The sequence below is a fragment of the Anas acuta genome, chromosome 17 (genome assembly GCF_963932015.1).
Source record: "Anas acuta chromosome 17, bAnaAcu1.1, whole genome shotgun sequence".
NCBI lineage: Eukaryota > Metazoa > Chordata > Aves > Anseriformes > Anatidae > Anas > Anas acuta.
Window position 1 is genome coordinate 10,946,612 of NC_088995.1, and position 26,520 is coordinate 10,973,131.

The 26,520-nt window shown below is 37.8% G+C and overlaps 1 protein-coding gene across 3 annotated transcripts; it reads left to right on the forward strand.

The window, feature by feature from the left end:
- The first annotated feature begins 1 nt into the window (after position 1).
- Positions 2–24,902, forward strand: TANGO2 (transport and golgi organization 2 homolog). Of its 3 annotated transcripts, none has more exons than XM_068701235.1 (9): positions 2–231; positions 7,674–7,794; positions 11,542–11,630; positions 13,510–13,629; positions 14,614–14,728; positions 16,296–16,366; positions 17,410–17,563; positions 21,124–21,228; positions 23,303–24,902. In XM_068701235.1, exons 2-9 carry the CDS (start codon positions 7,739–7,741, stop codon positions 23,421–23,423), a joined length of 831 nt encoding a protein of 276 aa, XP_068557336.1. In that variant the 5' UTR covers positions 2–231; positions 7,674–7,738; the 3' UTR covers positions 23,424–24,902. The 3 variants fall into 3 exon arrangements, with proteins under 3 accessions (XP_068557336.1, XP_068557335.1, XP_068557337.1); XM_068701234.1 differs by lacking the exon at positions 2–231 and adding an exon at positions 1,261–1,362; XM_068701236.1 differs by lacking the exon at positions 2–231 and adding an exon at positions 1,664–1,688.
- Positions 24,903–26,520: the final 1,618 nt, after the last annotated feature.

Below are 26,520 nucleotides of genomic sequence, written 5' to 3' on the forward strand. Positions count from 1 at the left end.
CGTCCTTTCTTTATGTTCCTCGTTTCATTATTTCCAGCGTCTTTGCCCTCTGTCCGAACTGGATGCCAGAGATGGGGCTGCCTTCCAGGACTGCCCTCATCAGGGCTGTGGGCAAAGCGCATCGCTCCCCTGCCTCCCCGAGATACCCCCTATTTGAGATTTAAAAGGGTTGCATTAGTCCCATTTACCACAGTATTACCCTGAGCGGTCCTGCTGAAGCTTTTATATGTGGTAAGAGCTGCATTATTTTCTGAAGTACTTGCCAAGTTATCCATATCCCTGCATGCTTTGTTTCCAGATGTATTTTGTTCACATTCTTTTATATTGAAATATATTTTACTGGGTTGGTGTGAGTTAAATCAGGTACATCATAGATTCTGTAGCAAGATCAGCAATGTGAGCTACCAATTTAGCCACTAAGCCACAAAATTTACAGATTTTACCCATAAAGATCTTACATTACCACCTACACATGCAGAATGCTCTGTCCGAGCCATTGATGTCCCCACCTAAGCAAATAATTTTTGAGAGCTCCAAATTAAAAGATATTTAACCATTTAAGGTATGCTTTATGGGTTCCACATAACACGTATATTCCAGCACTTACAAGATGGCACAAAGTTTTGAGACAAATGTCAGAACTATTTCTCTTTTAGTTCTTCAGACTTAGGACATTTGTACGAACTTTTCGCTAAGCATCTTTTTTTTTTAGTTATTTTTAATGCTTTCTAGAGATTGTGTGCTGACACCTAGTACCACTATCTTCACTAAAAGTACTTAAAATGGACACAGAATCACCACCTACTTGAGATCGGACTCTTCTAGTTTGACAAACAGGAACTATCCTGACATGCCCTAAGCAGGTCTACAAGGGACAACGTTACCTGGGTTGCTTTATTTAGAACAAAATAGACATGGGAAATAGAAAGAAGGGTCTGAACGGCTACTAAATCTAGTATGCACCATTCCTTGTACTGTGCTGAAGGTGATGTGTCCTTAGTGCCCAGTGCCGGGCTGCCTGTAACCCCCACACCCCATCCCCCCTAAGGCAGGCCCAGTGCCGAAGGGCGGAGCGGGAGCGAGACCCCCCTCAGCTCGCCCCGCGCGGCCTGGGCCGTCGGGGCCACTGAGAGGAGGCGGCGCCCAGCGGGCACCTGTACGCCAGCACCCCTCAGCGCCCGCCCTGAGCGGCGGAGTAACCACCCAATAGCAGCTCGAGGAGGAGAGGCGGGAGGCCCGGCCGTCCAATAGCCCTCGGTGGGCGGGGCACCGAGGGCCAATAGGGGCGGGTGTTGTTTTAAACTGGCTGCGCTGCCGGAAGCGGGCAGGTGGGGATGTGCGGGTGGTGGCGGAGCGCGCTGGGTGAGTGCGGAGCCGGGCGGGCGGGCGGGCTGCTGCTGACGGCCGGGCTCGCGCCGCCGCCGCCTCGCGCGCGGGGCCCTTCCCGCGCCGCCCTGAGGGGGCTGCGGGAGCGCCTCAGCCCCGGGCCTCCCTCCCCTCAGCGCCGCCACCGCTGCGCGCTCGGCGAGGGGGTCCGTGAGGCGGGGGGGTTGCCTCAGGTGTCCCCGGGGGTTTCTCTGCGCTGAGGGTTTCCGTGCTGCTCACCTGAGGGCCTCTGAGGTGCCGGGGCGCTGAGGCACCCCGGCCACTGGGGCGCTCCCTGCTGGGCAGCACGCTGGGCTGTAAAGGTACAGTGTGTATCGGGAGCTGGGCCTTTTTTGGTCAAATTCGCTACTTTGTGTGTTAGTTGAGTTGTTTCAGACTTCTGTAGTTCTTATCAGCGCTTTGCAGTTTTAAATGATTCTCGCAGTACTGATTGTAGTGTCTCAGTTGTCCTTGAGGCTCTTTTGCTGTTTTCCAAATAGAATATTTATATGTTCTCACAGGTATATAATGCCTTTTTTTTTTTTTTTTTTTTTTTTTAAAGCAGATAGGACTAACGTTGATTTTGCTCTTGTGAGAGCAATTCCCGGTGAATCTGCTGAATCCTGATAGCGATCAACAAAGTTACTTTTATGGGCATGTGTTTTCAGTGAGCGTGTTAACGTTACCTTGAATACATAACAGTTAACAGCACAACTGACAACATCCTGCTTTTCTTGCCTCATGTCTGAAGTCAAAGCAATAATCTTGGAAGACCGTTATAGTCTTGCAACATTAACTTTCTATTTGCTATCTTGAAAGAAGCAAATATGCTTCTTCTCAAATAAGGATATTTTCAGTGCTTCTTTCTTCTACTTAGCTGTTGGGTTTTGCTTTATGTTGATTTCTCTCTCTCCCACTCCCAAGTCTGTAAGATGCCTGCCACCCCATGACCGTACCACATTTTTTTCAGGACACGAAGCATGCTGAGAGTTGCTGTAGATGAGGTAGGGAGGATGAGATTAATAAGCATAAATATGTAAGTGATGGTTGCAGTCTTTCCATCACAGGAAATTAAGCTTAAATTTCTAAGACAGGTCAGACTGAGTCAGATCCAAAGTTGGTATAGACTGGTGTCCTGTCTCTGTAAGTGTCTAGCAGGACATCTCTCTGTAGAGAAGAGGAAATGAGCAGAGCAAGCATGTATGATTCTTTGAAGTATTTCCTCCAGCAACTTGTAACTTAGACTTCTTGTGAGTAAGGAATGGGAAATGGATCTTCTTGCCCAAAAAGGATTCCTAGGTGATTCCTTACAAAAGGAAACCAAAGAATTGTGGAAGCTAAAAATAATAAAATAGTCTTTGTGTAAGAAGACAAAGAAGTCTGGGAATGACTATGGGTTTGCAGAGCTGTGTCAGAGGAGAACAGTTACTCTTGAGAAACTGGGGGAAAGGCTGTCCTGTTCCACCCCTTGTAAATGTTCCCAACGTGTAGTGTGCTGCCAGATGTTTACTGTTTCTCTCCTGTGAGCTGTGCAGTGGACTTAACAGAGTAAAATGCCGGAGGAAGAAAAGAGGAAGCCAAAAATAAGTTATTTTAAATCTTACCTTATCAGACTTGGTGATGGCATGCCCCTTTTGTGTTATTTTCTGTTTTCATAAGTGTTCTAGTTTGCATTGCTACCTTGGGAAGGTTACAAACCCTAGTTTAGTTATGAATTGTCTTTATACTGAACGACTGGAAAGGTGACGGAATATAGATCCATCTCTTCTCTCTCATATTTACCTAACTTTCATAAAGGTAGAACAGTAAATTAAAAGCATGTGTTCAAGGGTGAAACATGTTCTGGAACAGGTCCTCTGAGTCCTAAGAGGAAATACTACCTAATGCCTGTATATGGTATTGCTTTGCCCAACAGTTCCACATATATGCACTTCTGAACTTCTATATATTTCATGTTGAGAAGCTACAATTAAAATCACTAAAATGAGCCATCACCTGTACCCTCTGGGAACTCTCAGATGGAAATACAAGTCTTGAAATGTTAGGCCTATCCATTTACTTAAAAGAATATTGCTGTTCCTGAAAAATTTAACTTGTTTCAGAGCTCTGATTTAGTTAAAACTGCTTTCTTGCGCATGTGCTATTGCTTCTCTGGATTGCTTCATGTACTGCTTTTTTCTTTTTGTCAAAATTCGTCTTTCCTGTTCAGTCCTTCTCTGTAAGTCACTGGGCTCCGTCCCGCTGCTTTTGAAGAGGTTGTAAGCTCACGATTAATGTGATTAATATGACACACAGGAGTGTGCTAGACAGCGGAAGTACAAAATGAAACCAGTAAAATGCTTTAAAATACAAAACAGCTGTCATGCTTTCATGGGTGGGAGGTGTAATAAAAAAGAAGTAGGTTACTTTTAACATAATCAAACACCTCTTAATTTCAATGTTTATTTTGAAATTTGGTATAAAAATCTCATTCTGCTACTGAAAGAATATGCATTCAGTCTTACTCTTTTATGGACATTTGAGGGATATAGTCCTCAGTTGCCTTTAAACAAATGCAAAAGCAGTAGTAAAGTAATTTCAGATGTCAGAGTTATTGTTGTGGTGCATAAAACAATCAGAATCCAGTGATTAATGATCTTGAGCTGTCTTTTAGACTCACCCAAAGAACGGTTTTAGATCAGCTGAGAAGCAATTGAGATTGTTGTGGTAACTGGCAGATGTTATTTATGATGCTTCATTTGCAAAAACAAAATATGTAGCAAATGGCTTCATTTTTCAAAGACTGCTACTGGGAGACCGTAAGGGTAAAATGGTTTTATGCCAAATTGTGAACTGATTGCTTCTAATCAACCAGATGATGGTAGAACCCTATGAAAGGATCAAACAATCTATCATGTTTTGGTCTCCTGATAGTGCCTCTAAACACTACTGTGTACTGGCAGGTATCCACTCAGGCTTTTAACAGGTTGTTAAAGCTAGTAAAACAATATGTGTATGGTCTAACTGAGTACAGTAGCACAGAGTAAGAAGTGTTAGTTAGTTCAATGTCATTTCCAAATCAGCAGTGCCATTTGGAGCAGAACGCTTAATTACAGGATGTTTGTAACTCTTGTCAAGCTAGCTTGTGTGTATTAGGCGTAAGTTAGATAGCAGACTAAAAACATATTACAGAAATAGGAGATCGTTGCCATCATTTCACGCTTGGTAACTGTCAGCTTATTGACTAGGAATAATAAAGCTAGTTTTTATAGAAGCACATTATCTGGAGTGCACTAAGTTTTTGCCGTCTCTACCTTATGATAAACTATTTCTCCATTCTGTAGACCTTGTTATATTGGACAGAATGCATATTCTGACTTGAATTGTGTTCGGAAAGAAAACTAGAAGGTATTTGTTGTGCCATATCCTAGCCTTTTTTAGTTGAACTCTTTAATTAACAGGAAAAAAAACAAAACAAAACAAAAAACTGCTAAATCTCCTCTGCATATCTAAGGATAATCCTGAAAGTGTGCTTTCTGCTGAAATGAAGCTAGAAAGTCAGCTTTTGATCAAGCTTTGGACCTGCTATGGGATAAAGTTGAAGTGTAGAAGCCAGTGCTGACCTAAGCTTTTTAAATCTTACTCCTCTCAGTATGTGGGAGACTGTCCTGAATGATCAGAAGGCTGAGCTGAGCACGTCTGCTTTGTAAAGCAGCTCTGTGCAATAGGCTTATCTCGTGCCTGTGGTTGCAGCACCCTCTTTTATGTGAGTATGGACTTGAAAGAATGACACCTGTATGAAGACTTCTGATTAAATGTTTCTGTTCTCATCTCTATTGCTGCTCTGTCTACTGTAACTAACAATAGAAGTGCTTTATTTTACAGTCTAAGCTTCGTGTAAGGTAAAAGACTAATGAGGTAATTGGAGTGATACCAAAAAACTAAAAGAATCAAAATTGAGTAACTGAGGCGAGACTACAGTAAGAAACCTAGTTGCTGAAATCTTAACTTATGTTCAACTACTTAGTCAAAGAAGGATTTTTGAAGACTGCTTTTCTTCTTGAATGAAAAGTGATTTTCAAGAGAATTTTTTAACAATGCAGAGCAATGAAAAGTACACAGTGGTAATCCAGAACAATCTTCCCACTCCGTATGAGTTGTGGTATAAAATTATATTATTTCTTCAGAAGCCTATTATTTTCTCTATGGCAGAACGAGTGAGACCTCAGTCTATTAATTACCATTATGTCATTAGTGAAACAATGTTTCTTTAGAAAACTTTCTTAAAGAAAGTTTTATATTCTGTCAAAGGCTTAAAGCGGCAAAACAAAACGCAAAGCTAATGTAGTTCAGAAGTCAAAGGATGGCTGTTCGGCTTCCAGCTTGAATTTGTGTTGTTTTTGTGTTGATGACAATAATATACTGAAACTAGTTTTTCAGTAAGCTTGGACAATAGTCAGTATTGTCTTGTAGCTCTCTACAGAAGCATTAAGATTTCTCAGTGCAATCTGATGTCTACTCTAGGACAGTCTCAACCTTAGGTTACAGGTTTGCAGCAGGGTTTTCTGTTTGGAGGAAAGTATAATGGAGCAGTAGTGACACAATCTTTGTAAAGATGCTCTCTTAGAAGCATTTTAGTTATGAAGGAAGTTGGTCAAACACAGAGCAGTATGTGGCTTCTCAGTTAACCTGCTGCCCTTCTTGGTTTCAGCAGGAAGCAGTGTGTGTGTGTGGCCGTGTAGCAGGCACAGGAGTCATGCTGCTAAACAGCAGCAGGGCACAGAGATCCAGGCCAATCCACATCGTGTCCTCTCTTGTCTTAAAAGCAGCTGTGGCCCTGCAGTCAGGCACTGGGGTAACACTTGTCAAGTTTTTCTGTCTTTCTCAGCTCTGTCCTAAAATGTTGTAGCTATTACTTTATCACCTGGTTGTTGGAAATGTGGATATTTTGCATTATCTAAGGTTTTTCCCTAAATTGTACGTAACTGTGGAGTGACTTAGGTTCAGACTGGGAAGAGATAAAGGAGTTTCCTTATATTAGATTTTCTTTTAGTTATGCTTCAGCAGACAGCCTCTCTGGTTCTTTTCTTCTTGATGTTTGTTAATTGTCTCATTCTGGCATATCTAAATTTAGGCCTGACTTAAAATACTTTACTACTTAATATTTTAAGCTTAACATCCAACCCTGGGTATAAAGATGTGGCAGGTGCTGCAAATCCATTGTCAACTTTGATCAAAGAAGATACTGAAACACATTATTTGCCTCTTTTGTCAAATTAAATGTCACTGCTCTAGTAAGGACTAGCTATGCTTTTTAGCTGGCATAAAAATTTGAGTTTAAAAAAAAAAAGGTTGGATTGTTTGTATGTGACCTACAAACATTTAATCTTGTTTCAAGGCCAGTAGGTGGAGCCCGAGGTAAATAATAATTTTGATATGTGGAGTTATTAAAAGCACAAATGAAAATTATTGAACTGTAATAACACCAGGCAGGGTTGATGAGGTGAGAGACAGATGCTTCTGCCAGAGCAGTAGTACCAAAGGATATTGATGGGTTCTAGAAAGGTTTTCAAAGTGTTGAGAAAATGTTTGTATCTCCAGAGAACTGTGATGTTTTTTTTGTTTGTTTTTGTTTTTTTTTTTTTTTTAAAAAAAGCTGCCAAATGAGTTTGTGAGCAACAGTTTTGATGTAAGCCTTTTGTTGGCTGATAGCTTTACAGAAGCAGCTGGGATCTCCTTTGAGCTGTGTTTCTGAAATAGCCTGGCAAAGCTTAATAAAAATCGAAAATCCTGTTCAGTGTCTGTATGACCTATGCAATAAGTTATGTAAACAGTAACCTCTGAGATTTGCACGATTCAGGAAAGGCAGGTGACTGTCCTTAATGGTAGTTTGGCCTAAAGTATGTTTTCTTTACAGCTTTAGGAATGTCTTTGATCAGGCTTTTTCAGCTTCTGCAACAGTTGTTTATTTTCATTATAAGGGAAGTATTTTGCCTTAATTAAGACCTGAAAAACGTAGTGGTACCTTATCGTTAATGAGCAGATAATTACATGAGTCTTATGTATTATTGCTCTAGGTTTTGTCAATATTTTCCTGATGGTTGTTTCCTTAGTACAATTCTGAATTAGCCAAGAATCACGTTTAAACAATAGATTTTTTTAGAAGTAGAAAACTGTTTATTGAAACAAATGCACTTTTGATGTCCTGATTTATCTATTTTAATTGAAAGCTATTAGTGTGAACATTGCGATGTTTAAGCTTCAGCATAGAGTCAAGGTTCTATTTTTATAACTTGCAGTGTAATAGATGATCTTTATTTTCCTTGTAGGCTATTACAGAATGACCTTGCACTGAGCATTTGTTGAAGAAACAGGACTTAATCATCATTCTTCAATGTGCATCCTGCTGTTCAAATTTGACCCCCGACCAGTTTCAAAAAATGCATACAGGTAAAGATTGTATAAAAAATTACAGAAACGTGTGTTAACCATTTCTTCTTGTACCCTGTGTTTGAATTGTAGATTCAAAAGTCAGTATTAGGTATTCAGTTATGCTTGGGTAATGTCGAACTTTGTGACTTTCTTCACTGGAGTGCTTCCTGTTACACTTTGAGAACCCTTTGTTTTGCAACTGTCAGAAGGCTTGGGCTATAGTCACAGACCTCTTGATGGTGGTCTATAATGTTGTGTAGGACGCAGCATTTAAAAATTGTAATCCAGAATTTCAGAGTCCTGCAGTTGTAGCAATAAGGTTCAGAAAAAGATGCAATTTCTTCTTGTAGTTTAGAAATATCTAGTGCTTTTGTGTTGAAGCCAATAATTTGAATTTGGCCTGCAGAGTACCAGGTAGCTAGTGGAGCAGAAGTATTACACAGTTGTTAGTCTGCTTCACATGCTATTTTTAATTTGTTTACGTGTACACTGCGCAGTTCTGATTAGTGATCCAGTTCTGTAACCTAATAGACTAATACATTGAGTCCAAAAGATGCTCAAAATGAGACCATATTGCTTGTGTAGTTTCTGGTTAACCTTACTTCCTCCCAACAACAATACCTTCTTCACTGTATAGTTCACTGCTCTGTTCAGTATTAAATAATGGCTACTCTCCACACCATGTTGCACTCCAGTTTTGACAGAACCAGCTTGTGAATAGGCACAACTGTGTTCAAAAATACAGATAGGTGTGGTCAAGATATCAGCGTAGTTATTTGTCTGTCGGTTCCCTTTTGGGACAAGGGATACTTGAAGATTTTCAGTTACAGAATCACAGAATTTCTAGGTTGGAAGAGACCTCAAGATCATCGAGTCTAACCTCTGACCTAACGCTAACAGTCCCCACTAAACCATATCCCTAAGCTCTTCATCTAACTGTCTTTTGAAGACTTCCAGGGATGGTGACTCCACCACCTCCCTGGACAGCCTGTTCCAGTGCTTCAAAAAATGCTCAGTTTGAAAACAAACAGTGGGATTTGAAATCCTGTATCAATGTAAAACAAGCTAGTACTGCAAATTTGGAATTGAAGAGCTGTTAATAAATGTCCTAGCAACACCCTCCATGTCCCACACAAATCTGGCTGCAGTTAAAATTTTAGCTAATAAACTATCTGATTATATGGCACCTTTAGCTGAAACCTTAAGTCAAAACAAGTATTCATGCTTCCAGGTACTTTTTTAGTGAATACACTGATGTCATCCAGCAAGTTTCACTAACATTAAACTTCCCCTAACAATTTTGTCCCATTAGAAACCTGAATCTTTAAAGCTTATATCCAATGTTAGTGTCTTAAAGCACATTCAGTAGATAATGGAAAGAGTACTTCAGGCTAGTAGGAAGACTCACATTCTGTTTTCTGCGTTTTTGCCTACTGTATAGGTTCTGTATTACTTTGTGACAAAGAAGTGTCAGTATTCTTCCAGAAACTTACAGAATCAGTATGCTTTGTGCTTTTCATTTACTTGTTTTTTCTGCCCTTTTGTATTGAGCAAAGGATGCCATTCTATAGAAAGAAAGGATTGAGAACCAAAGCTTCAGTTGTCCATAGCGTGCATTCCTTTCTGTCTGGAATCTGCCTAAAAAGGGTTTGTTTGATGGAAATGGTACTGAACTAATACATCAATTTATTTGGTATGACTTTCTTTGTATTGCTAGTTAACAACAACAACAACAAAATCAATTTAATGCCTCTGGGGAAAATCCTTTGGATTTAAATTATAGTTGTTTGCCAAGTGAATTTTCTATTTTATTTAAAAGTAAAACTCAGAGTAGTTTGCTTGCAACTTTAGCCTTTGAGTCAAGTTGCGTTGCATTTGAAATTTTGATTCATAACAGGAAAAAAATTGCTATCAGTGTCAAAATAGGAAAACATTGTTGTGTTGGCCCAAATTCAGGTATTTAGTAGTCTTCTTGGTTTCTAGAAAAGTACGTTGGCCGCTTTTTGTGAGTACCTAATTAAGCAAAAAGCTTACAGATCACCTTTTTAATACATTTATGAACCTGTCTTTCTGTACGCTTGACACTTGATTTTTCTACCCTTTGTGCTCTCTATAGGCCTATCTGTAGTGAAGTTTAGTGTTGTAACAGATGTAACAGATGTTTTACTGTAGTCTATTATTATTGTCAAAGGTAACGTGCTGCCATTATATTGTTTCAAACTATGCTGTGTGCATCTTAGGAATAAAATACATTTCAAGCTTCAAAGCTATAATCAGTTCCGAACTGAATTGTATTGTAGGAAATTGCGTTAATGGAGAGATCTCTCATGTTTTCATTTCTACCTTAACATTTAAATAAATCTTAATAAATAAATTCTGATACAGTTAAATTATTTCAGCTATAAAAATATCTAAGTCTTTTCTAATCTATTAGATAATGAGGGTCACTTAATAGTATTTCTTTTTAGTATGATTAAGTTCCATAGAATGCAAAATGAAGATGTTTTGAATATGCAATCCTGTATACTAGTCTTTTGATGAGCTTTAGTATCTGTGTGCTTGAGATGGGGAATATTCTAGCACACTGGGAAACTTTCACTTTTTCTTGCTATTTAGGTTCTATAAACAAACTGTTTTCATGTTTGGGGTTATTGAAGGCGAAAATCCAATTGGAGCTTCAAGAAATAAGAACTGATACAGTTCAAGCTAAGGTAGAGATGAAATCTGGGAAAATAAGATGCTTGCTGTAAAGGGAGGATATTAAGCAAGATGATAAATTTAAACTAGCTGAAGAATCTATAGATCAAAGTCCGGAATCGGGTGGAAGAGGGAAGAAATAATGCCAGACTGAATTGAATGTTGTGATTATTTGGCATTGGAAAGATAAAACATACATACTCTGCTTTCCAAAAGGTGATGTCTTTGGGTGAAGTACTAAGTACCTGCCTTACAGTAAGGATGGCATTGAAGTACCAGCTGCCTTTTCTCTGTAGCTAATTATAACTTTCTGCAGCATCACTAGTGCGCATCTGACAACTCATGGTCATGTTGCACAACACTATATGAATGAAGAGTTGGCAGGAAAAGTCTCAAAACCTATGAAAAATGTCAGTACCTTTGAATGCTGAATAACAAAATGGATTCATGTGCTGTGGCTTGAAAAATAGTGAGAAGTATGTGGTTCAGTTTACAGCTGCAAACTTGGCTTCTGCTGCATAAATGTAATTGACGTGCAGGTGTTAAGAGGAACAGATAGTGAAGAAGATGCTGAGGTTATAGAAAACTAGTTAAGGAAATCTTCATGTTTCTGAAAGATGGCGTTTTGCTAAAATTAAATATTAAGTAATATGGCTGGAGAGAATGGAGAACATTAGGGGAACAAATCTCACACACATTCTTCAGACAAGCTTCCTCTAAGTCTGTGAGTTTAGATTTTTTTTTAAGTTGTAACTTTTCGTACTAATGTGTCTTAAGATTAAATTAAGATCTTAACAGTTGCAAGGCAAGAGATTGCTTTCAATTCTGTTCTTTGAAAATATTGGACTCGTTTATGTAACAAGATTATCTTGAGATCTTTCACAAGTCTGAGAGAAGGCTGTGGTCAGCTGTGATTCAACTTTATCAGAGTGATAAAGATGAGATGGTAAGGTAAAGGATAGTTTCATACTTAGAATGAGCTAATGCTGTGGCAAGGGTTAGCTCCTGTCTGTACTGTGAAGTTGCTATTTCTAAGTAATAGTATTTCACTACTCTTGTGTTCTACAGACTTATTCTAGCAGCTAATAGAGATGAATTTTACAACAGACCATCCAAATCTGCAGATTTTTGGGACAGCAGCAATGAGATCCTTAGTGGTATGTACCTAAAACAAGAAGTTTAGTTTTGATACAGTTTATAAGGGGATTAAAGCCTGGATTTTTGTTATGGTGGGGTGGGTGGGTTGCATTGCTAAGAAATATGAATCTCACTTATACTTCTGGGGAGAACATGTCATGAGTTGGAAAGAAGGTGAGTTGTGCTGTTATTGTCTCATTTGTGTTTTGGTATCATGTGGCTTTTTTGTTCTCAGTTTTATGTTCTTTGACTGCAGTCCGAGCAGTGAAATGGAAATACATTAAATTAGTTTGTCCCTCACAATTTAGCTTTGTCAGATACACTGAGATACTTATGTAAAAATAGATGGAATTATTCTACAGACTCACTGTTTCTAATACTGACTTGAAATCGTTAAACCAAACCTGAAGGAAATATTTTTTTCTGACTTCTTTTCAGTTAGTAATTTATAGGCTACAGAATAGTTTGTTATTAATCCATTGGCTTATTAGATTTCTGTGTACAGTCAGTTTAACAAAATGCTGTCAGTTGTCTGGTTTTCCTTAATAGGGAATCTCAGATTTTTAAGTAGGATCAATATTTCTCCCTTTACTCAAACAGAAATGAAGCTCTAGAAGACAAAGCATTTTTTTGCATCCAAGTTTTTGACTTTGCAAACACTGTTTGCTGATGTTGTGTGTTATTATTGTTGGCAGGGAGGCATGTGAGGATAAATTACTCCCACTGCACTGCAAAACTGAAGTTCTGGCTGACATTCCAATTTCATGCCAGATATTCTGGATGCTGCTTCCCCTGCTACATAGCAGTTCAAAAGAGAACATCAAAACAAAATTATCCTAAAAACTGAAGGGCCCTGAGTTGTTGTCTGTTATACCTTTCTCAGCTGTGGCTATATTTGGTGTAAGAAACTAGTTCTCCATATTCTCCATTCAGTGGGCTTATCTCTGGAGAGTCTGTTAAAACATCCTGAGTTACTAATGCTATCTCAAATGAGAGCATCAATTTGAACCAAAAAAAAAGGCAAACAAAAAATAATAACAACTCTTTGTGACTTAATGGAAGATTTTATAAGCTTAAAAACAGTATAGGAAAACAGCAATTGCATATGTTTGTCATTGGGCATTTGTCTATTTTTTTCTCTTGTGTGCCTTTCAGTTAAGGTAGAGAACATTAATAAAATATTATGAAAAAATGTGACAGCTAAAACTTGATATTGAAGTTTTGGCTACTGAAGAACGGAAGGAGTTCCTGAATAAGGATCCAAAACTTGTATTCTAATCAAAGTTCTATTATGGCATGATTCAGAATTAAAACATTTCCAACAACAAGCATGATATATCAAACCAGTTTTCTTTTTTCTGTTAAACACCTGTTGTTTAACATAAGCTTGCTGCAAATAGGTAGTGTTTTTCTTACCTTCTTCTGTGCAAAGAGGTTTGAATGTAGGCTTCATTTTTGCAGCACCGGATCTTCCTTCCTCCCGTGCAAAATTGCTGTTACCTGAGTACAGAATTTTCAGTTGTCTAATTCACTCTAAATTATTCTGGTTATTTCCGATGTTTAACTTGCAAACAACATTAATCTTCTGAGACTTGATTTTGAAGTAAGAAATTGAGTCTACTCAGTTTTATATGGATTTTATAGCTTAAAATTTTGCTTTTACACTTGATTTACTTATTCTCTCTCATCTATTTCAGCAACAAGGAAAATAATTCTTAGCCCACAATTGGGTATGTGTAATGTAAATGGGCTTACTTTACCTGTAGTAGTCCACAAAGACAGTTTTGTACCTACTGCATTTTTATATAGCCTGATCAAGACTGGATTTGCATTAAGACATTTTTAATTAACACCGATTTTTGAAAATGAATGTAATCTAACTCATACTTATTTTACTAGGTCTGGATATGGAGGAAGGAAAAGAAGGTGGGACGTGGCTGGGGATCAGTAAGAAAGGCAAGATGGCAGCCCTGACAAACTACATGCAGCCAAAGACTGACAAAAATGCAAAAGGAAGAGGTATGAAGGAAATGGAAAAAAGCATACAAGCAAATCCTGGTGTCCCATTTAAATCAAGTTACAATCTTAATTTCAAGTTACATTACATTAACATTTTCAAGTTAAAATCAAGTTACAATATTAATTTTACAATAATATTTTTTGTAATTATTATTACAATATTAATTTTAATCATTTTATTAGGCTATAAAGTGATATGTGCTTTAAACAGAATTTATGAACAAGTTTGAGTCCCTGTGCAGGGAACTTGACTTATATAATGATATTCTAATCAAGCAGGCAAAAAATAAAACAAGATTAAGTGGAAACATACAGACAAGAAATATAGTGCCAACTGTCTTCTCTTAAAATGATTATTCTAGTTAACAGTTGGAACAACTAGACAAGAGTGAAGCTAAATTTAGATTACACTAGGCTTTTTAAATGTGTGTGCTCTTTAGATAAGAGCTAAGTTAGGGAAACAATGCAACTTGCGTTATGGTAGAGGCTAGTCTAAAAGATCCCTTCTCACACGATGAATTGGAGCAGCAGAAGTAAAAGGAGAAACTCCTCTGGGAGAACACTTCTAAAAGTAAGAATCGTTCTGCTTCTAACTGCTATATGATAGTGCAATGGCGAAACATCATATATAGAGAAATGAATGAATCGTGTCATGTATATTTTATTTTAATGTCATATATAAAATGAAGTTATAGTAAAGAGCTTATTCGAGAGAGAAGGAGAAGAAAGGCACATCCAGCAGAGAAGAGTTAGTAAATATGAACTCTGTAGAAATGAGCAGTTGATTGAGTTCTTCAGAATAGATGTCAAGCTCTTAATTTGAATGTGGTACGATGCTGTAAGGCTTTTAAAGGTGTTTAGATTTTTTTCCCCACTGTTGTAATCTCTTGGTGGTAGAAATACTGTATATTGTTACTTGTTTTACCAAGTCTGACAGAGAAGTGAGTTTACATGTTCAAGTTGCTCCATGTACTTCTTTCTTAGGTGCTCTTGTAACTAACTTCTTGACTTCAGATCTGGACAGTTACTCTTACTTGAAGAAAGTTTCAGTAGAAGGACATCTTTACAATGGATTTAACTTAATAGCAGCTGACTTCAAGTAAGTCTACAAACACCATGGTTGTTCAAATTTCAAAGGAGAAAGATAATAGTACAAATACTTGTTAGCACAGAAGTGTAACTATATAGAATCTCCTTACAAGCTAAAGGGAGAGCTCTTTGTCTTACTAGTAGGCACGTAAGAGCATATTGATATTCCTGTCATAATTCCTTTTTTAATCTTTTAAATACTAGAGGTGCATCTTGTATACTAGTCATTGCTTGATGCAAAATGTTTTAATTCTTTTTCCTAATGGTCCGTAATTAGTCTTTTCCCAAAAGGTTGTGTGTACCTTCTTTGAGAAGGCAAAACCTTGGCTCCATAATGTCTCTGAAATATAGATGCTTCTGTTTAATTATAAAACTCCTTATCCTCACTCCATGATTTTTCAACTGTGAAACTCTTGATCAAAGATTTGGTTTGTACTTATGCCTACTTCCTGCCGTAGGTTTTTTGACTTGTAGATAAATAAGGAACAAACAAAAATACTACATTAGGAAAATGCCAAGGAATCTTATCCAAAAATTTGGGCTTGACGATGTATTGCTTTTCCACACAGTTGTTTCTGAATAGCCACCATAACCTCAAGTTTTTGGCTGGTGGGCCATAGTGACTTATGAGAGAGATCAGTGTTTCAGCATTAGAGCTGGAGGAAAAGCTGGCAGCAAACAAGGGTGTTAAGCATCAGAGTTTTGGAGAATGTTATTCAGAACCTGGGAAGCTTGTCAGCTCAGCAGAATATACTTGACAGAAGCCGGTTATCAATTAAATACATGAGAAATGGGTGGGTTGTGAGTGCTAGAAATGCTGGCAATGTGGAAAAATGTTAGAATATGATGAAGGCGAGAATAAATAGGGAAATAGTTAAGTCTTTAGCAAAAAAGAGATGCAAGTTTGCTTATTACTTGTCCATGGAAAAGAAATTCAAAGCTGCTCTTAGTTGTCCTTAGGTGAACAGGGGGGCAGCTCTGGCAAGTGGAGAAAGAAAAGAACAGATTAAGACAGTAATGACTGAATGTCTCTTAAAGAGTGTTATATCTTGCAGTTATGCATCATCAGGCTGTTTACAAATATCTGTAAATTAAAAAGACTTCTTCTGTGTCCTATCACATGGCTGCAAGTGGACCTGAAATTTACTTCTGCCAGATGGCATGGTCCATAGTGGTGAGCCTCTTAGGATACAATAGTCATACAAAAGAGTTGATGGCAAAATGTTATTTGATGAGTTATCCATTTTTTAAACCCCTACCAGTATGTAAGTGTCTAGTTATTTAAAACATGAGGATTTTCTTTTCAATAAGCCTGCCTGCTTTCTGTGCAGCCGTTCTGAATTATATTTCTGTTATGTTTAAAAATGATAATATTAACATTTGACAATGGTAATAATAAAGTTTTTCAGAGTAGGAGAGTAATATAATGCATTGATTAATCCCTGGGTTGTGGTATCATAGTAGTAACAGTGATGAGAAAAAACATCTTGCTGTGTTTGAAGGCTGCAAGAAATTAGCACGTAATCAAATATAGAAGCTGGTGGTTTTTCAAGGAGAAATTCTTGTTTGTTTTTCAGTACCACCAAAGGAGATGTAATTTGCTACTATGGAAACAAAGGAGAGCCAGAACCCATTTTCCTAAATCCTGGTAGGTTTGCTTCAGAAGAGTCTGATTATGACTTTCTGTTACTTTAACGGAGTCAGAATATAGCTGTATTGCTCTAGTAATTTGGCTATGTAAGCATTGTCTTCACTAACTTTGTTTGTATTCTTTAAAAATGTCCTTAAAGTCATTTAAATATTTGCTAATGCATGTCAGTAAAGAATTAATATTTCATGAAAAGCTTCTATCCATATCAGTGTGCCCACCTCCACTGCAATTACTGGCATCTTACTTAAGTAATTATGATTGAAGGACAGAGGTCTGTCTTGAGGAATGGGATTTTTAAAGATTTGCGGGTCTGACCCGAACTTTTCTTACCTTGCACTGTTAAAAGCATAGTGTGATTGTGCTCACCTAGTGACAGTTGGCTTTAAAACAAATTTTCATCTTTATCAGGTAAACTGTTTTAAAATATTTAAAATCTAGTCCTTTGCTAGTCAGTTACATAGAATAATAATCCAAATTCATTGCCAATTTAAGTACTGAATATTAGCCTAGAAGAATGCTTAAGCACAGCCAAATGTGATGCTGCTTGCCATGGGCTTTAGTATTTACATAGATTATGTGTAGCTGGTAGTCCACAGCCATTGGACTTCAACATTTGATTATTGTTTCTAATTCTTATGATATAACCTCCTTATTACAGATTTCATTAATTTCATGGCACTTAAAGCTTGGAGGGTTGGAGTTCCTTTGTAGATTTGAACAATATCGTTATTGAGTTATTTTGTGCTTAGATTGTGTAATACCCTAAAGTTTATATTATTGTTGTGATGTGGGAAGGGAAGTTTTTGATATTTCACACCACAGTGGATGCTGTGTTAATAAGTGTAGAAAATCACAAATTCATCCAATTTTAGTAAATGTAAAGTAGTGATGCTCTTGGGTGTTTTGTTTTCTTCTATTAAAACTGTCAGAAGTAGTGGCCCAAAACAGTTGCTGAGAAAAGGTTAAGTTCTTTTTATTAAGAGTGACACACAGGCAACTAATTTGTTTGTGTCTATTTTGTTTTTTGTATGTATTTATAGGAACATATGGATTGAGTAATTCTTTGTTGGATACGCCATGGAAGAAACTTCAGTATGGGAAGCAGCTTTTCACAGAAGTGATCAAGAGAAGTCAAGACCTTGCCAGAGAAGACTTGGTGCAGGAGCTTCTTACAGTGATGAATAATCAAGAGCCGTAAGAAAATAATACTGAGTTTGGTCACATTGCATTTTGAACAATGTAAAAGCTGCACAGAAACTATTTTGTGTAAAAAGAAAAAAAAAAACTTGCCTTATATTAATTGACTTATACCTGGAGATTGAAAGGCAAAGTTTTGTCTCTCCAGAGACTGAATTTTTACAGTGTTTACAACAGAAACAGTAAATGCTGCAGTTACTGTCTTGCTGCTCATAGATGATACACTGAGTTCTCTGAGCTGTTATCCTTAATAAGAAATGCAATTTTTAAGGGAAAATGAGTGCAAAACAAAGGATGTGCATGTTGCTTGCCATGGGGTTTGTGGAGGCTTACTGTAGATTCAGATTCTTGCTACACACTACACCCTTGTATACATGAGCCTGTTTGTGTTAATATCTGCTAGCTACTCTGCGTTGTTACTCAGAGTAGACACTGAAGGCCAAGAAACCAAGTGTTTTCAAATAGAACTAATTGTCTTCCTCAAAAGAGCAATTATTTTACGCTAAATAGGGGAAGGAACTGAGTATTTGCATAGTGTAGCTTTAGGCCTCTGGTCAAGGATGTTCCTAAGAGGTGAGTTTGAGAATCTGAGCAAGGTTCCTCTATTCATCATTGGCTCCACAGCAAACCTGAGCCTCTGAGTTAGGTATCTAGAAGTAAATGATAACATTGGAATGTCCAGACATGAAAATGGGTAAAGGAGGTGCTGTGGTCTAAATCTGTATCCTTGATCACTGTCCAGTAACTTGCATGTCTTGCCTTCCTTTCTCCTATCTAGAAGGATACTTGTGTTGAAGTCAAGCTGATTCTGTTACATAGAACTAGTGTCCTAACCTTAAACTGTTTTTTATGCAAACACTCCTTTGTGGAATTTTTAGCACTTTGGAGTACATGTTTACTTATAAACCTAGACATCTGAACAATGAGTAGTAATTGAAAGTCTGCTAAATGATCTTACTTTGATACCACATCAAGTGATTTTTTCCAGAAATTGTTAGCCTGTACCTTTCACTAGTTTAAAAAAGTTAAAATAATCTTCCTTTAATGTTCAACATTCCAGTATGATCTTATCTGAAATTATCTTATTATAGAGTGGAAATACTTATGGAAATCAATATTTAAGATGAAGTCTGTAATCTTTCCAAAGCACATGTTGAGAATGATTTTTAATAAATTTGAACATATTTATATGCAATAGCTTTAACATTTGTAAAATACCTTATTGCTTATTGCTTTAAGTTCAACAAGGCCAAGTGCCGGGTCCTGCACCTGGGGCGCAATAACCCCAAGCAGAACTATAGGCTGGGAGAGGAATGGTTGGAGAGCTGCCAGGCAGAGAAGGACCTGGGAGTGATGGTGGACAGTCGGCTGAGTATGAGCCAGCAGTGTGCTCTGGTGGCCAAGAAGGCCAACGGCATCCTGGCTTGTATCAGAAACACTGTGACCAGCAGGGCTAGGGAGGTGATCGTCCCCCTGTACTCGGCTCTGGTGAGGCCGCACCTCGAGTACTGTGTTCAGTTTTGGGCCCCTCGCTACAAGAAGGACATTGAGGTGCTTGAGCGGGTCCAAAGAAGGGCGACGAAGCTGGTGAGGGGCCTGGAGAGCAAGTCCTACGAGGAGCGGCTGAAGGAGCTGGGCTTGTTCAGCCTAGAGAAGAGGAGGCTCAGGGGTGACCTTATTGCTCTGTATAAGTACATTAAAGGAGGCTGTAGCGAGGTGGGGGTTGGCCTGTTCTCCCATGTGCCTGGTGACAGGACGAGGGGGAATGGGCTAAAGTTACGCCAGGGGAGTTTTAGGTTGGATGTTAGGAAGAATTTCTTTACTGAAAGGGTTGTGAGGCATTGGAACGGGCTGCCCAGGGAGGTGGTGGAGTCACCATCCCTGGAAGTCTTCAAAAGACGTTTAGATGTAGAGCTTAGGGATATGGTTTAGTGGGGACTGTTAGTGTTAGGTCAGAGGTTGGACTCGATGATCTTGGAGGTCTCTTCCAACCTAGAAAATTCTGTGATTCTGTGATTCTGTGATTATTTTTTATGATCACTGATACAGAAATTAAGCGGTTGACTTACTCTTAGAATTCCGTTCCTTCCTCCTAGATGCAGGTTTTTGTCCCTTACCTCCCTTCTCCTGCTTTAAATCTGGCTTTGACTATTGTGAGAGAAGTATTGCAACTCCTTCTGTCCTTAAAACTGCTTTTGGCCATTAAGCTTGAGACTGGGTGTAGTATACAAGAACTGCAACTCCTTCTGTCCTTAAAACTGCTTTTGGCCATTAAGCTTGAGACTGGGTGTAGTATACAAGAACTGCTAGTGGTGGAGTATGAGATAGAAGCTGTCAGTTCGCACAGGCTCAAGTCCCATGCTATACGCGTTCTCCATTGCATCATGGAATGCTCCAGCCACATGCCCACTACAGGAGTGAGGAGAGCTTAGTTCTCTCTTCATACTGGAATTGCACCTATTCCTGCTTTTCCCTCAAACAGACACCCCCAGCTCCTTTTTTCCACCAGAACAAAGAAAATTAGGCCAATTTGGTGTAAAAGCCATGATGAATTGCTTAGTCTCCTCTGCAGAGGGGGATGAGCTCTGAAAATGGGGTTGAATTGATCCATGTGTTTTGTTCTGCCTTCTTCCCTAGCATTCGCTGTACAGCTGATTAGGCTGTTAAATTTAGCCGGAGAATACTGGGTCTCACTTTAAGAGAATACCTGCAACTGGGTCTGTGCTAGGAGGCACAAGTGTGATATTCTTGATGGAAGAGGCTTAAAAATCAAACCTGTTGCAGTGATAGTTAAAATGAACTACAATTAAATTGAGATCTTTAGTTATTGAAATAGGAAGCTGTAGTTACGACTAATATGAGAATATTCTGTTGATGTGAATGGGAAGTCAGGGATATGGGGTTGCTGCAGTAACCTTTTGTGGCCTTAGCAACTCCTCTGTGGGATGCAGGCAGTTGTTCAGTTACAATAAATGAAGCTTGATATTCTTTCAAGTTAAGTTACTAAGTATCTTTCAATTTTTGATAGGAATATATATCAAGAGATTACATACAAAGCTCACCTTTGCATTCTACTGCATCTTCACAGATTTTAGTGCAAGGGTTCTCATGAGTATCTTCCAGGTATTCCATACAAAAGAAGAAAGCAGAGAGGTCTCTGTTCAACACAAAGAACTGTGAAGGCTCAGTGGAAAACGCATGTTTGTGACACGCCTCAAATTGCTTGGTCATTAATGTCTTAATTGAGACCGTAGGGGAAACTAAAACACACAAAGACAATGAAAGAATAATAATGAAAGTGAGAAACGTGTCAAGATATGAGAATACTTAAATGAGACAAAAGTTTTAGATTTCAGATATCTTTTGGAAGGAGCTGACAAGCTGTTCTATATTTTTCTGTTCATTTAATTTCAAACACAGTTCACACTTCTCTCCTTTTTGATCTTACTTTTATTTGCCAGCCACACAGTAGACACACATCTTAGTGCAAGAGAGGTGAGTGCGTGGGAGAATTAAAATAGATATCTATATTTTTTACTACTTTACAACTTTTTCAGTCAATTACCTGACCCTGCGATTGAAGACCAAGGGAAGGAGTACATACGTCCTATATTGAACAAGTATGCAGCTGTATGTGTTCGTTGCCCAGGTTATGGAACAAGGTAAAATTTCATAATCCAATGTAGATGTGTACTGAATCACAGCATATCAAATCAAAATCATGCTGTCATCAATTTTAACTGTGTAGTGACTGCTCTAAACTTATTCAGATATTAAATGTAATTTAGTAAAGTGCTTCCTTGTACAATATTCTGATCTCTTAAATATGCTACTGATCAATACTTTAAGTACATGTTATGATTCGTTGTTGGTGGGAATGGAGTTATGAAGACACAATTTCAGTTTGTCCAAAACATGATAATGCAGTTTTTCTAAATGGGAGAATTTTAACATCCAGTTTCTTTTTGCTAATATTCTTGAAGTTAATGTTTGCTCATTTCCATTATTCTGCATGCTATATAGCAGCCCTTCCTACCATATGGGCCTTCTTTTTTTCATATTTCTTTCACTACTTTCTCCCGTATCATCTCAAATGTGCAGAATTATGCAAACTGCAAGAACATTTCACACTTACCCAGGCAGCTTGACAGCTACCTTTGTCATCTCGGATTGTCCTGTTTCAGGGAATGCTAGCATCTTCTAACTGCCACTTGAGTATTGTCGACTGAGCTCCTGGCTCCCTGGCATAGTAACAGATCTGACCACCTCTGGTTTTGATCTAAACAAGACATGAAAAGCTTCAAAATCATTTTTTAGCATAAAAATAAAATTAGCTATGCCTGAGCAATTGCAGAACCTATTTCTCTTCCAAGAGACAGAATGGTGTCATCTGTGCAGCTAAGCAAGTTAGAGGTTTCTTCAGGAATATCATTGTTCTATCCAGCTGCCACTTCCACACAATGAAGAACTATTACTCTTGTTGAAAGGATATGTATTTCCATTTCCCATAACTGGTGCTTCAGTTTTTACTGGGTTTCTTATTTCTGCTCAGACTGTCTACAGAAGGTGCAAGAAGAATAATATAATGTCTTGTATTTATTCTCAGTATCTTGTCTTTATTCTGAGAGGGACAAAACCAAAGGTCAACCCAGTTGCTGCTTGTAGGAAATCCCTGCTCTAAGACTACCGATGACTTTTTCAGATTCTCTGGTTTAGTCAGCCGTAGCATTTCCACCGTATAGATATAAATTGATAATCAGAGCGCTCATTTCAGTATGTATTTTAAGCTGGTATTTCTGATGGTAAAAACTGAGTCTCCATAAAAGGAATGTCAAGAACACTTAAATATGAAATAATGAACACTTCAAATGCTAAAGAAGCATTTTCCTACACTTGTACCACAGGTTGTAGTATAACTGTTTCAAAGGAAACAGGATTATTACTGGGATATCTCTTGAAATACTGACATTTTTCTTATGAATTAGCACTATATTTCAAGTCTTCCCTGCTGCTATAATTGTATGCTCACTTATCTTTCCCTTAGTAACACTGCTTAGTGATTAGAGATTGTTAATTAGGGCTCCTGTGTTCTTCTGATGGTGTTGAGCATTTCATATGAGTGAACAGCTGTGAAATGATTTGGAAGACCACCACATCAGGGTGGTGGGATAACTCATACTTCCAGTCAGTGATCTCCCTGGCTGGATACCACAGTGTCCACAGAGAAATGTTGTCAGCATACGTGAAAAATCTGCTGACAAAGTAGTACAGATGCATGAATGGAATGTGCTTTTCATGAAAACTAATGTCCTCTTCAGAAGATTACTACAGAAAGAAGAGCTTTTGTGATCATAATAATGTGACCATAACAATGATATTTAAATTGTAATGGACAATTCATGTGGAATGAAAGAATGAAGGAGTACTGTTGATATGAGTAAGAAAAACTTAGGCTACTTCTGACTCAAACATACTTGGCACATGAGGAAAAAAAAAAGGCTTTTTTAATCATGCTTGTCAGCTGCTGCAGCTGCAACAGGGAATCAGAGCGATGGAATGTAGGAAGAAGGGTCTGAAAATAACTATTTGAACTTGTCAGGGTGAATTCTGACCTGCTTGTGTGGTGATGATGTGGTCAAGAGAAAAATGAATTAAAACCTTTAGGGGTGGGGGATGGGACCCTACAAATGTACAGAATTAGGTATAAGGCTTAACCTTCTACATTTGTTGTTTCAGGACTAACACGGTTGTTCTCATTGATTCAGAAGGACATGTTACTTTCACAGAGCGCAACCTGGTCAATGCAGATGTCAGCCAGTGGGAAACAAGCACCTATGAATTCGAACTGCACACGTAACAACTTTGCATTTGAATGCATTGTAATAAAAGCAATGAGAGAACAAGCTGTTAAGCTCCAGTAAATGTTTTTCACCAGCCTCCAGAAGCCAAAAATAGCAAGAAAAACAAAAGTTTAAATAAACTGGTAGTATACCCTATTAAAGTCACAAATCCTTTGCATAAACCCAACAGTTTTTTAGTATTCTTATATTAAGTTGCAACTTATTTAAAAATCTGTATCTGATTGTGTAGCTTTCTATTTTAGCTTCTAAGCTTAAAAAAAAATATAAAAACAATGGAAAGTGTAAACATAATACTTCTGGGTGTGATCCAGTGCCTTGCTTGCATACCATGAATTTATTTTGATTTCAGTTGGTGCTGAAAATGCATGCAGCTTCTTGGAGAATCTGAATTAAGCTAACTTTTCCAATCTAAATTCTGTTTAAAACTTAGTTTTTATTTGCACATAGAGTATAAAGGAAATCAGCTACAGTTCCATTTCTGTTCACAGACACTTCTAATTTCTTCATGCGCAAATACAACTGTATTGCGTGATGCCTGAAACCAATGTCTGGAAGTCATAGAACATAAGTGCAGAAGGGATCATGAGGCTTATATCACCTGCATCCAGGGCAAGGCTGTCTTTGGCCAAGACAAAAATGATTTCTTTTTTTTTTTTTGGATATGTTTAATATTAAACATGCTTTCAGTTCAGAGAAGGGGAAAAGTTTGCTGCTTGTATTGTTTCTACCAAACTTTTCTTTCCCTTCATCATAAAAGATAAAGATTGTATAGCTGATGCCAATGTGCATTAAATACATCTTTGTAGCATTAAGTGCATCAGTAACATATAAACTTTTCAGCAGTGCTGTGGTGCACTGTTCTGCCTGGGGAAGGGAAAGCAGTGGAGGGATTCTTTTATGGTTTCCTATGAATAGTACAGCTATCTTAATTCTTAGTGGATATTAAATCTAAAACTTGATTTGAGAGTCATGAAGTGTTTGAACTTAACTTCTTCTACAGTTCTATTCATTGGGACCTCTTAAACAAGTCAGCTTGCCTTTTTTTTTTATCTTGAAAAGAATAAAATTATCTGTATAGCGACATTTTGTTTCCTGATAGTCTAATTAGCAGTATTGTTTTTTTCTTCCCCAGCAGGCATGTAAAGAGCTCTCAAGCTGAGTATGAAGTTTACTTATATCATCTATTTTGTACATGTGCAATTTTGCCTTCACTTCTTTATTGGTGTAATATATCAAAACTTGGAATGACTGCTCATATATTTTTAGTAAAATAGCTCTGTTGTAAGGGTGATGTTACTGCAGTTTTATATTGCTGAAGAAGTTGGATATTAAGATGTGCTTTGTGTTTCCTAACAGCTGTGAATTAAAAAGCTATTTAAATGCATGGTTTTCAATTACTCAGTGCCAGTGGTAGATGATGGAAGGATTCTAGCTGATCTGAAGATATATTAAAATCTTAAGTCATTTTGCTGCTATTGGTGTTCTGATTTTATTTACTTTGAATGCTGAATATTAAGTTAATAATGGATCACTGGTATTTTTTCCTTCTATATGCTTCATGTAATTTTTAACCACCTCCTGGTTATTAATTATTATGTACTAGCAATATTTCTGATACCATTTACAAAGGTGTGCAACTTTTCTGTACTCAAGGATGTGTGAACTTCAAAAAAAAAAAAAAAAAAACAACAAAAAAAACACTGTGCAAGTGTAATGGAAACTAGGACATGGAGGAAGTGGTTAGCTGAAACCAGGATGCAGAGGAAGCTATAAATTAGACTTTCCATACTGTGAAAGGCCTTTGTTAGATTTCTGATTGCCAAAAGATACCAAAATAAAAATCATTCAATAATTTCTCTTTTATTTGCGTATTTAAATGGTTTCTAGATACCAAGAGAGTTTGTACAACTAGTCAGTGTAGGGTAAGTAGTGCGTAAGTGAGAAGTAGTACATAAATGAATTTTGGACCACCTTGCTTGCAAGAGGATCAATGCAGTCTTGTTATCTACCAAAAACTAATATGAAATGTAACAATGCTACTGTATACTTGGTCTTTGCAGTTATGATTATGTAACAGTGACTTAAAGACTTCAAGCAAATATATAATCTGGCCTTTAGAGCTCTTAAAAGCAGTTTGAGGCCTTTTTAATAAACTCCGAATTAATGGGACTTCAGCATATTCTTGAGTAGCAGTATATACTTAAACATTCTCAGTGAAATGTTCTGGATTTAAGCTGGTTTTATGAAGCCTTCTTTTCATGCGCTTGTTCTTTGCGGCCTCTGAAAAAGGCAGTACCTACAAATGCAGTAAGGTGCTTTACAAGCCTGCCTCTAGTGACAGGGAAAGTGTTGTCAATGGGTATTTCGTCTGACATGCCAGCCCTTGTAGGCACAGAGCCAACCACACTCAATAACTTATCAGATAGTGTAAACACATTGATTGCTTCTGTTCGGTGGAGAAAACCACATGACTTTTCAGATGTTAATTAAGATATATTAGATAATAAGCTGGGAATATGTGGAGCCAATAGTGTCACTTCTCATGGCGCAGTGTTACAATTAGTATTCAATAATTGAGGCTTTTGCCTTTCGTTGTAAGAATGTTGCTCTTCCACATAAACTGTTTATGAGAAAGCTAGTTTTTCTCTTGCTGTACTAGCTCTGTTGTGAATAGTTATTGGAAGTAGCCACAGAATTAAGCTCTTAGCAAAATGCATTCATCTGTCTCATATTTGTCACATCTCATTTGAAAGTCTGGCATTTAGAGTGGAATTAACTGTGCTTTCAATTACAGATGGGTTTACATTATTACCTCATTTTGGATTAATATTGCACTTCTTACGTGATTTTCCTGATAGTCCCTGTTGACTGTGACTTGGCTTCATGTTGCAGGGCAACCTCAGATCACAGGGACTAAGCTGTTTTCAGGTGAAATGGAACTGGAAGATGTGCTTCAGGAATGTACTGAATGTACTCCAACAGGTAATAGGCTTAGTTTGAAGAAAAACTGTCTATAATGCACATAGCATGGACTCAGCCCTAATTATTTACTGTATAATTATGTAGTTCTTCATTACTTACAGATGTAGCATA

What these genes read in the sequence shown, in the direction of transcription:
- TANGO2 (XM_068701235.1), top strand. Translation starts at nt 7,739, where the DNA reads ATGTGCATCCTGCTGTTCAAATTTGACCCCCGACCAGTTTCAAAAAAT. An exon ending in CAAAAATGCAAAAGGAAGAG is followed by an intron (nt 13,630 to 14,613) that starts GTATGAAGGAAA and finishes CTTCTTTCTTAG; the next exon opens with GTGCTCTTGTAACTAACTTC. An exon ending in TGCCCAGGTTATGGAACAAG is followed by an intron (nt 21,229 to 23,302) that starts GTAAAATTTCAT and finishes TTGTTGTTTCAG; the next exon opens with GACTAACACGGTTGTTCTCA.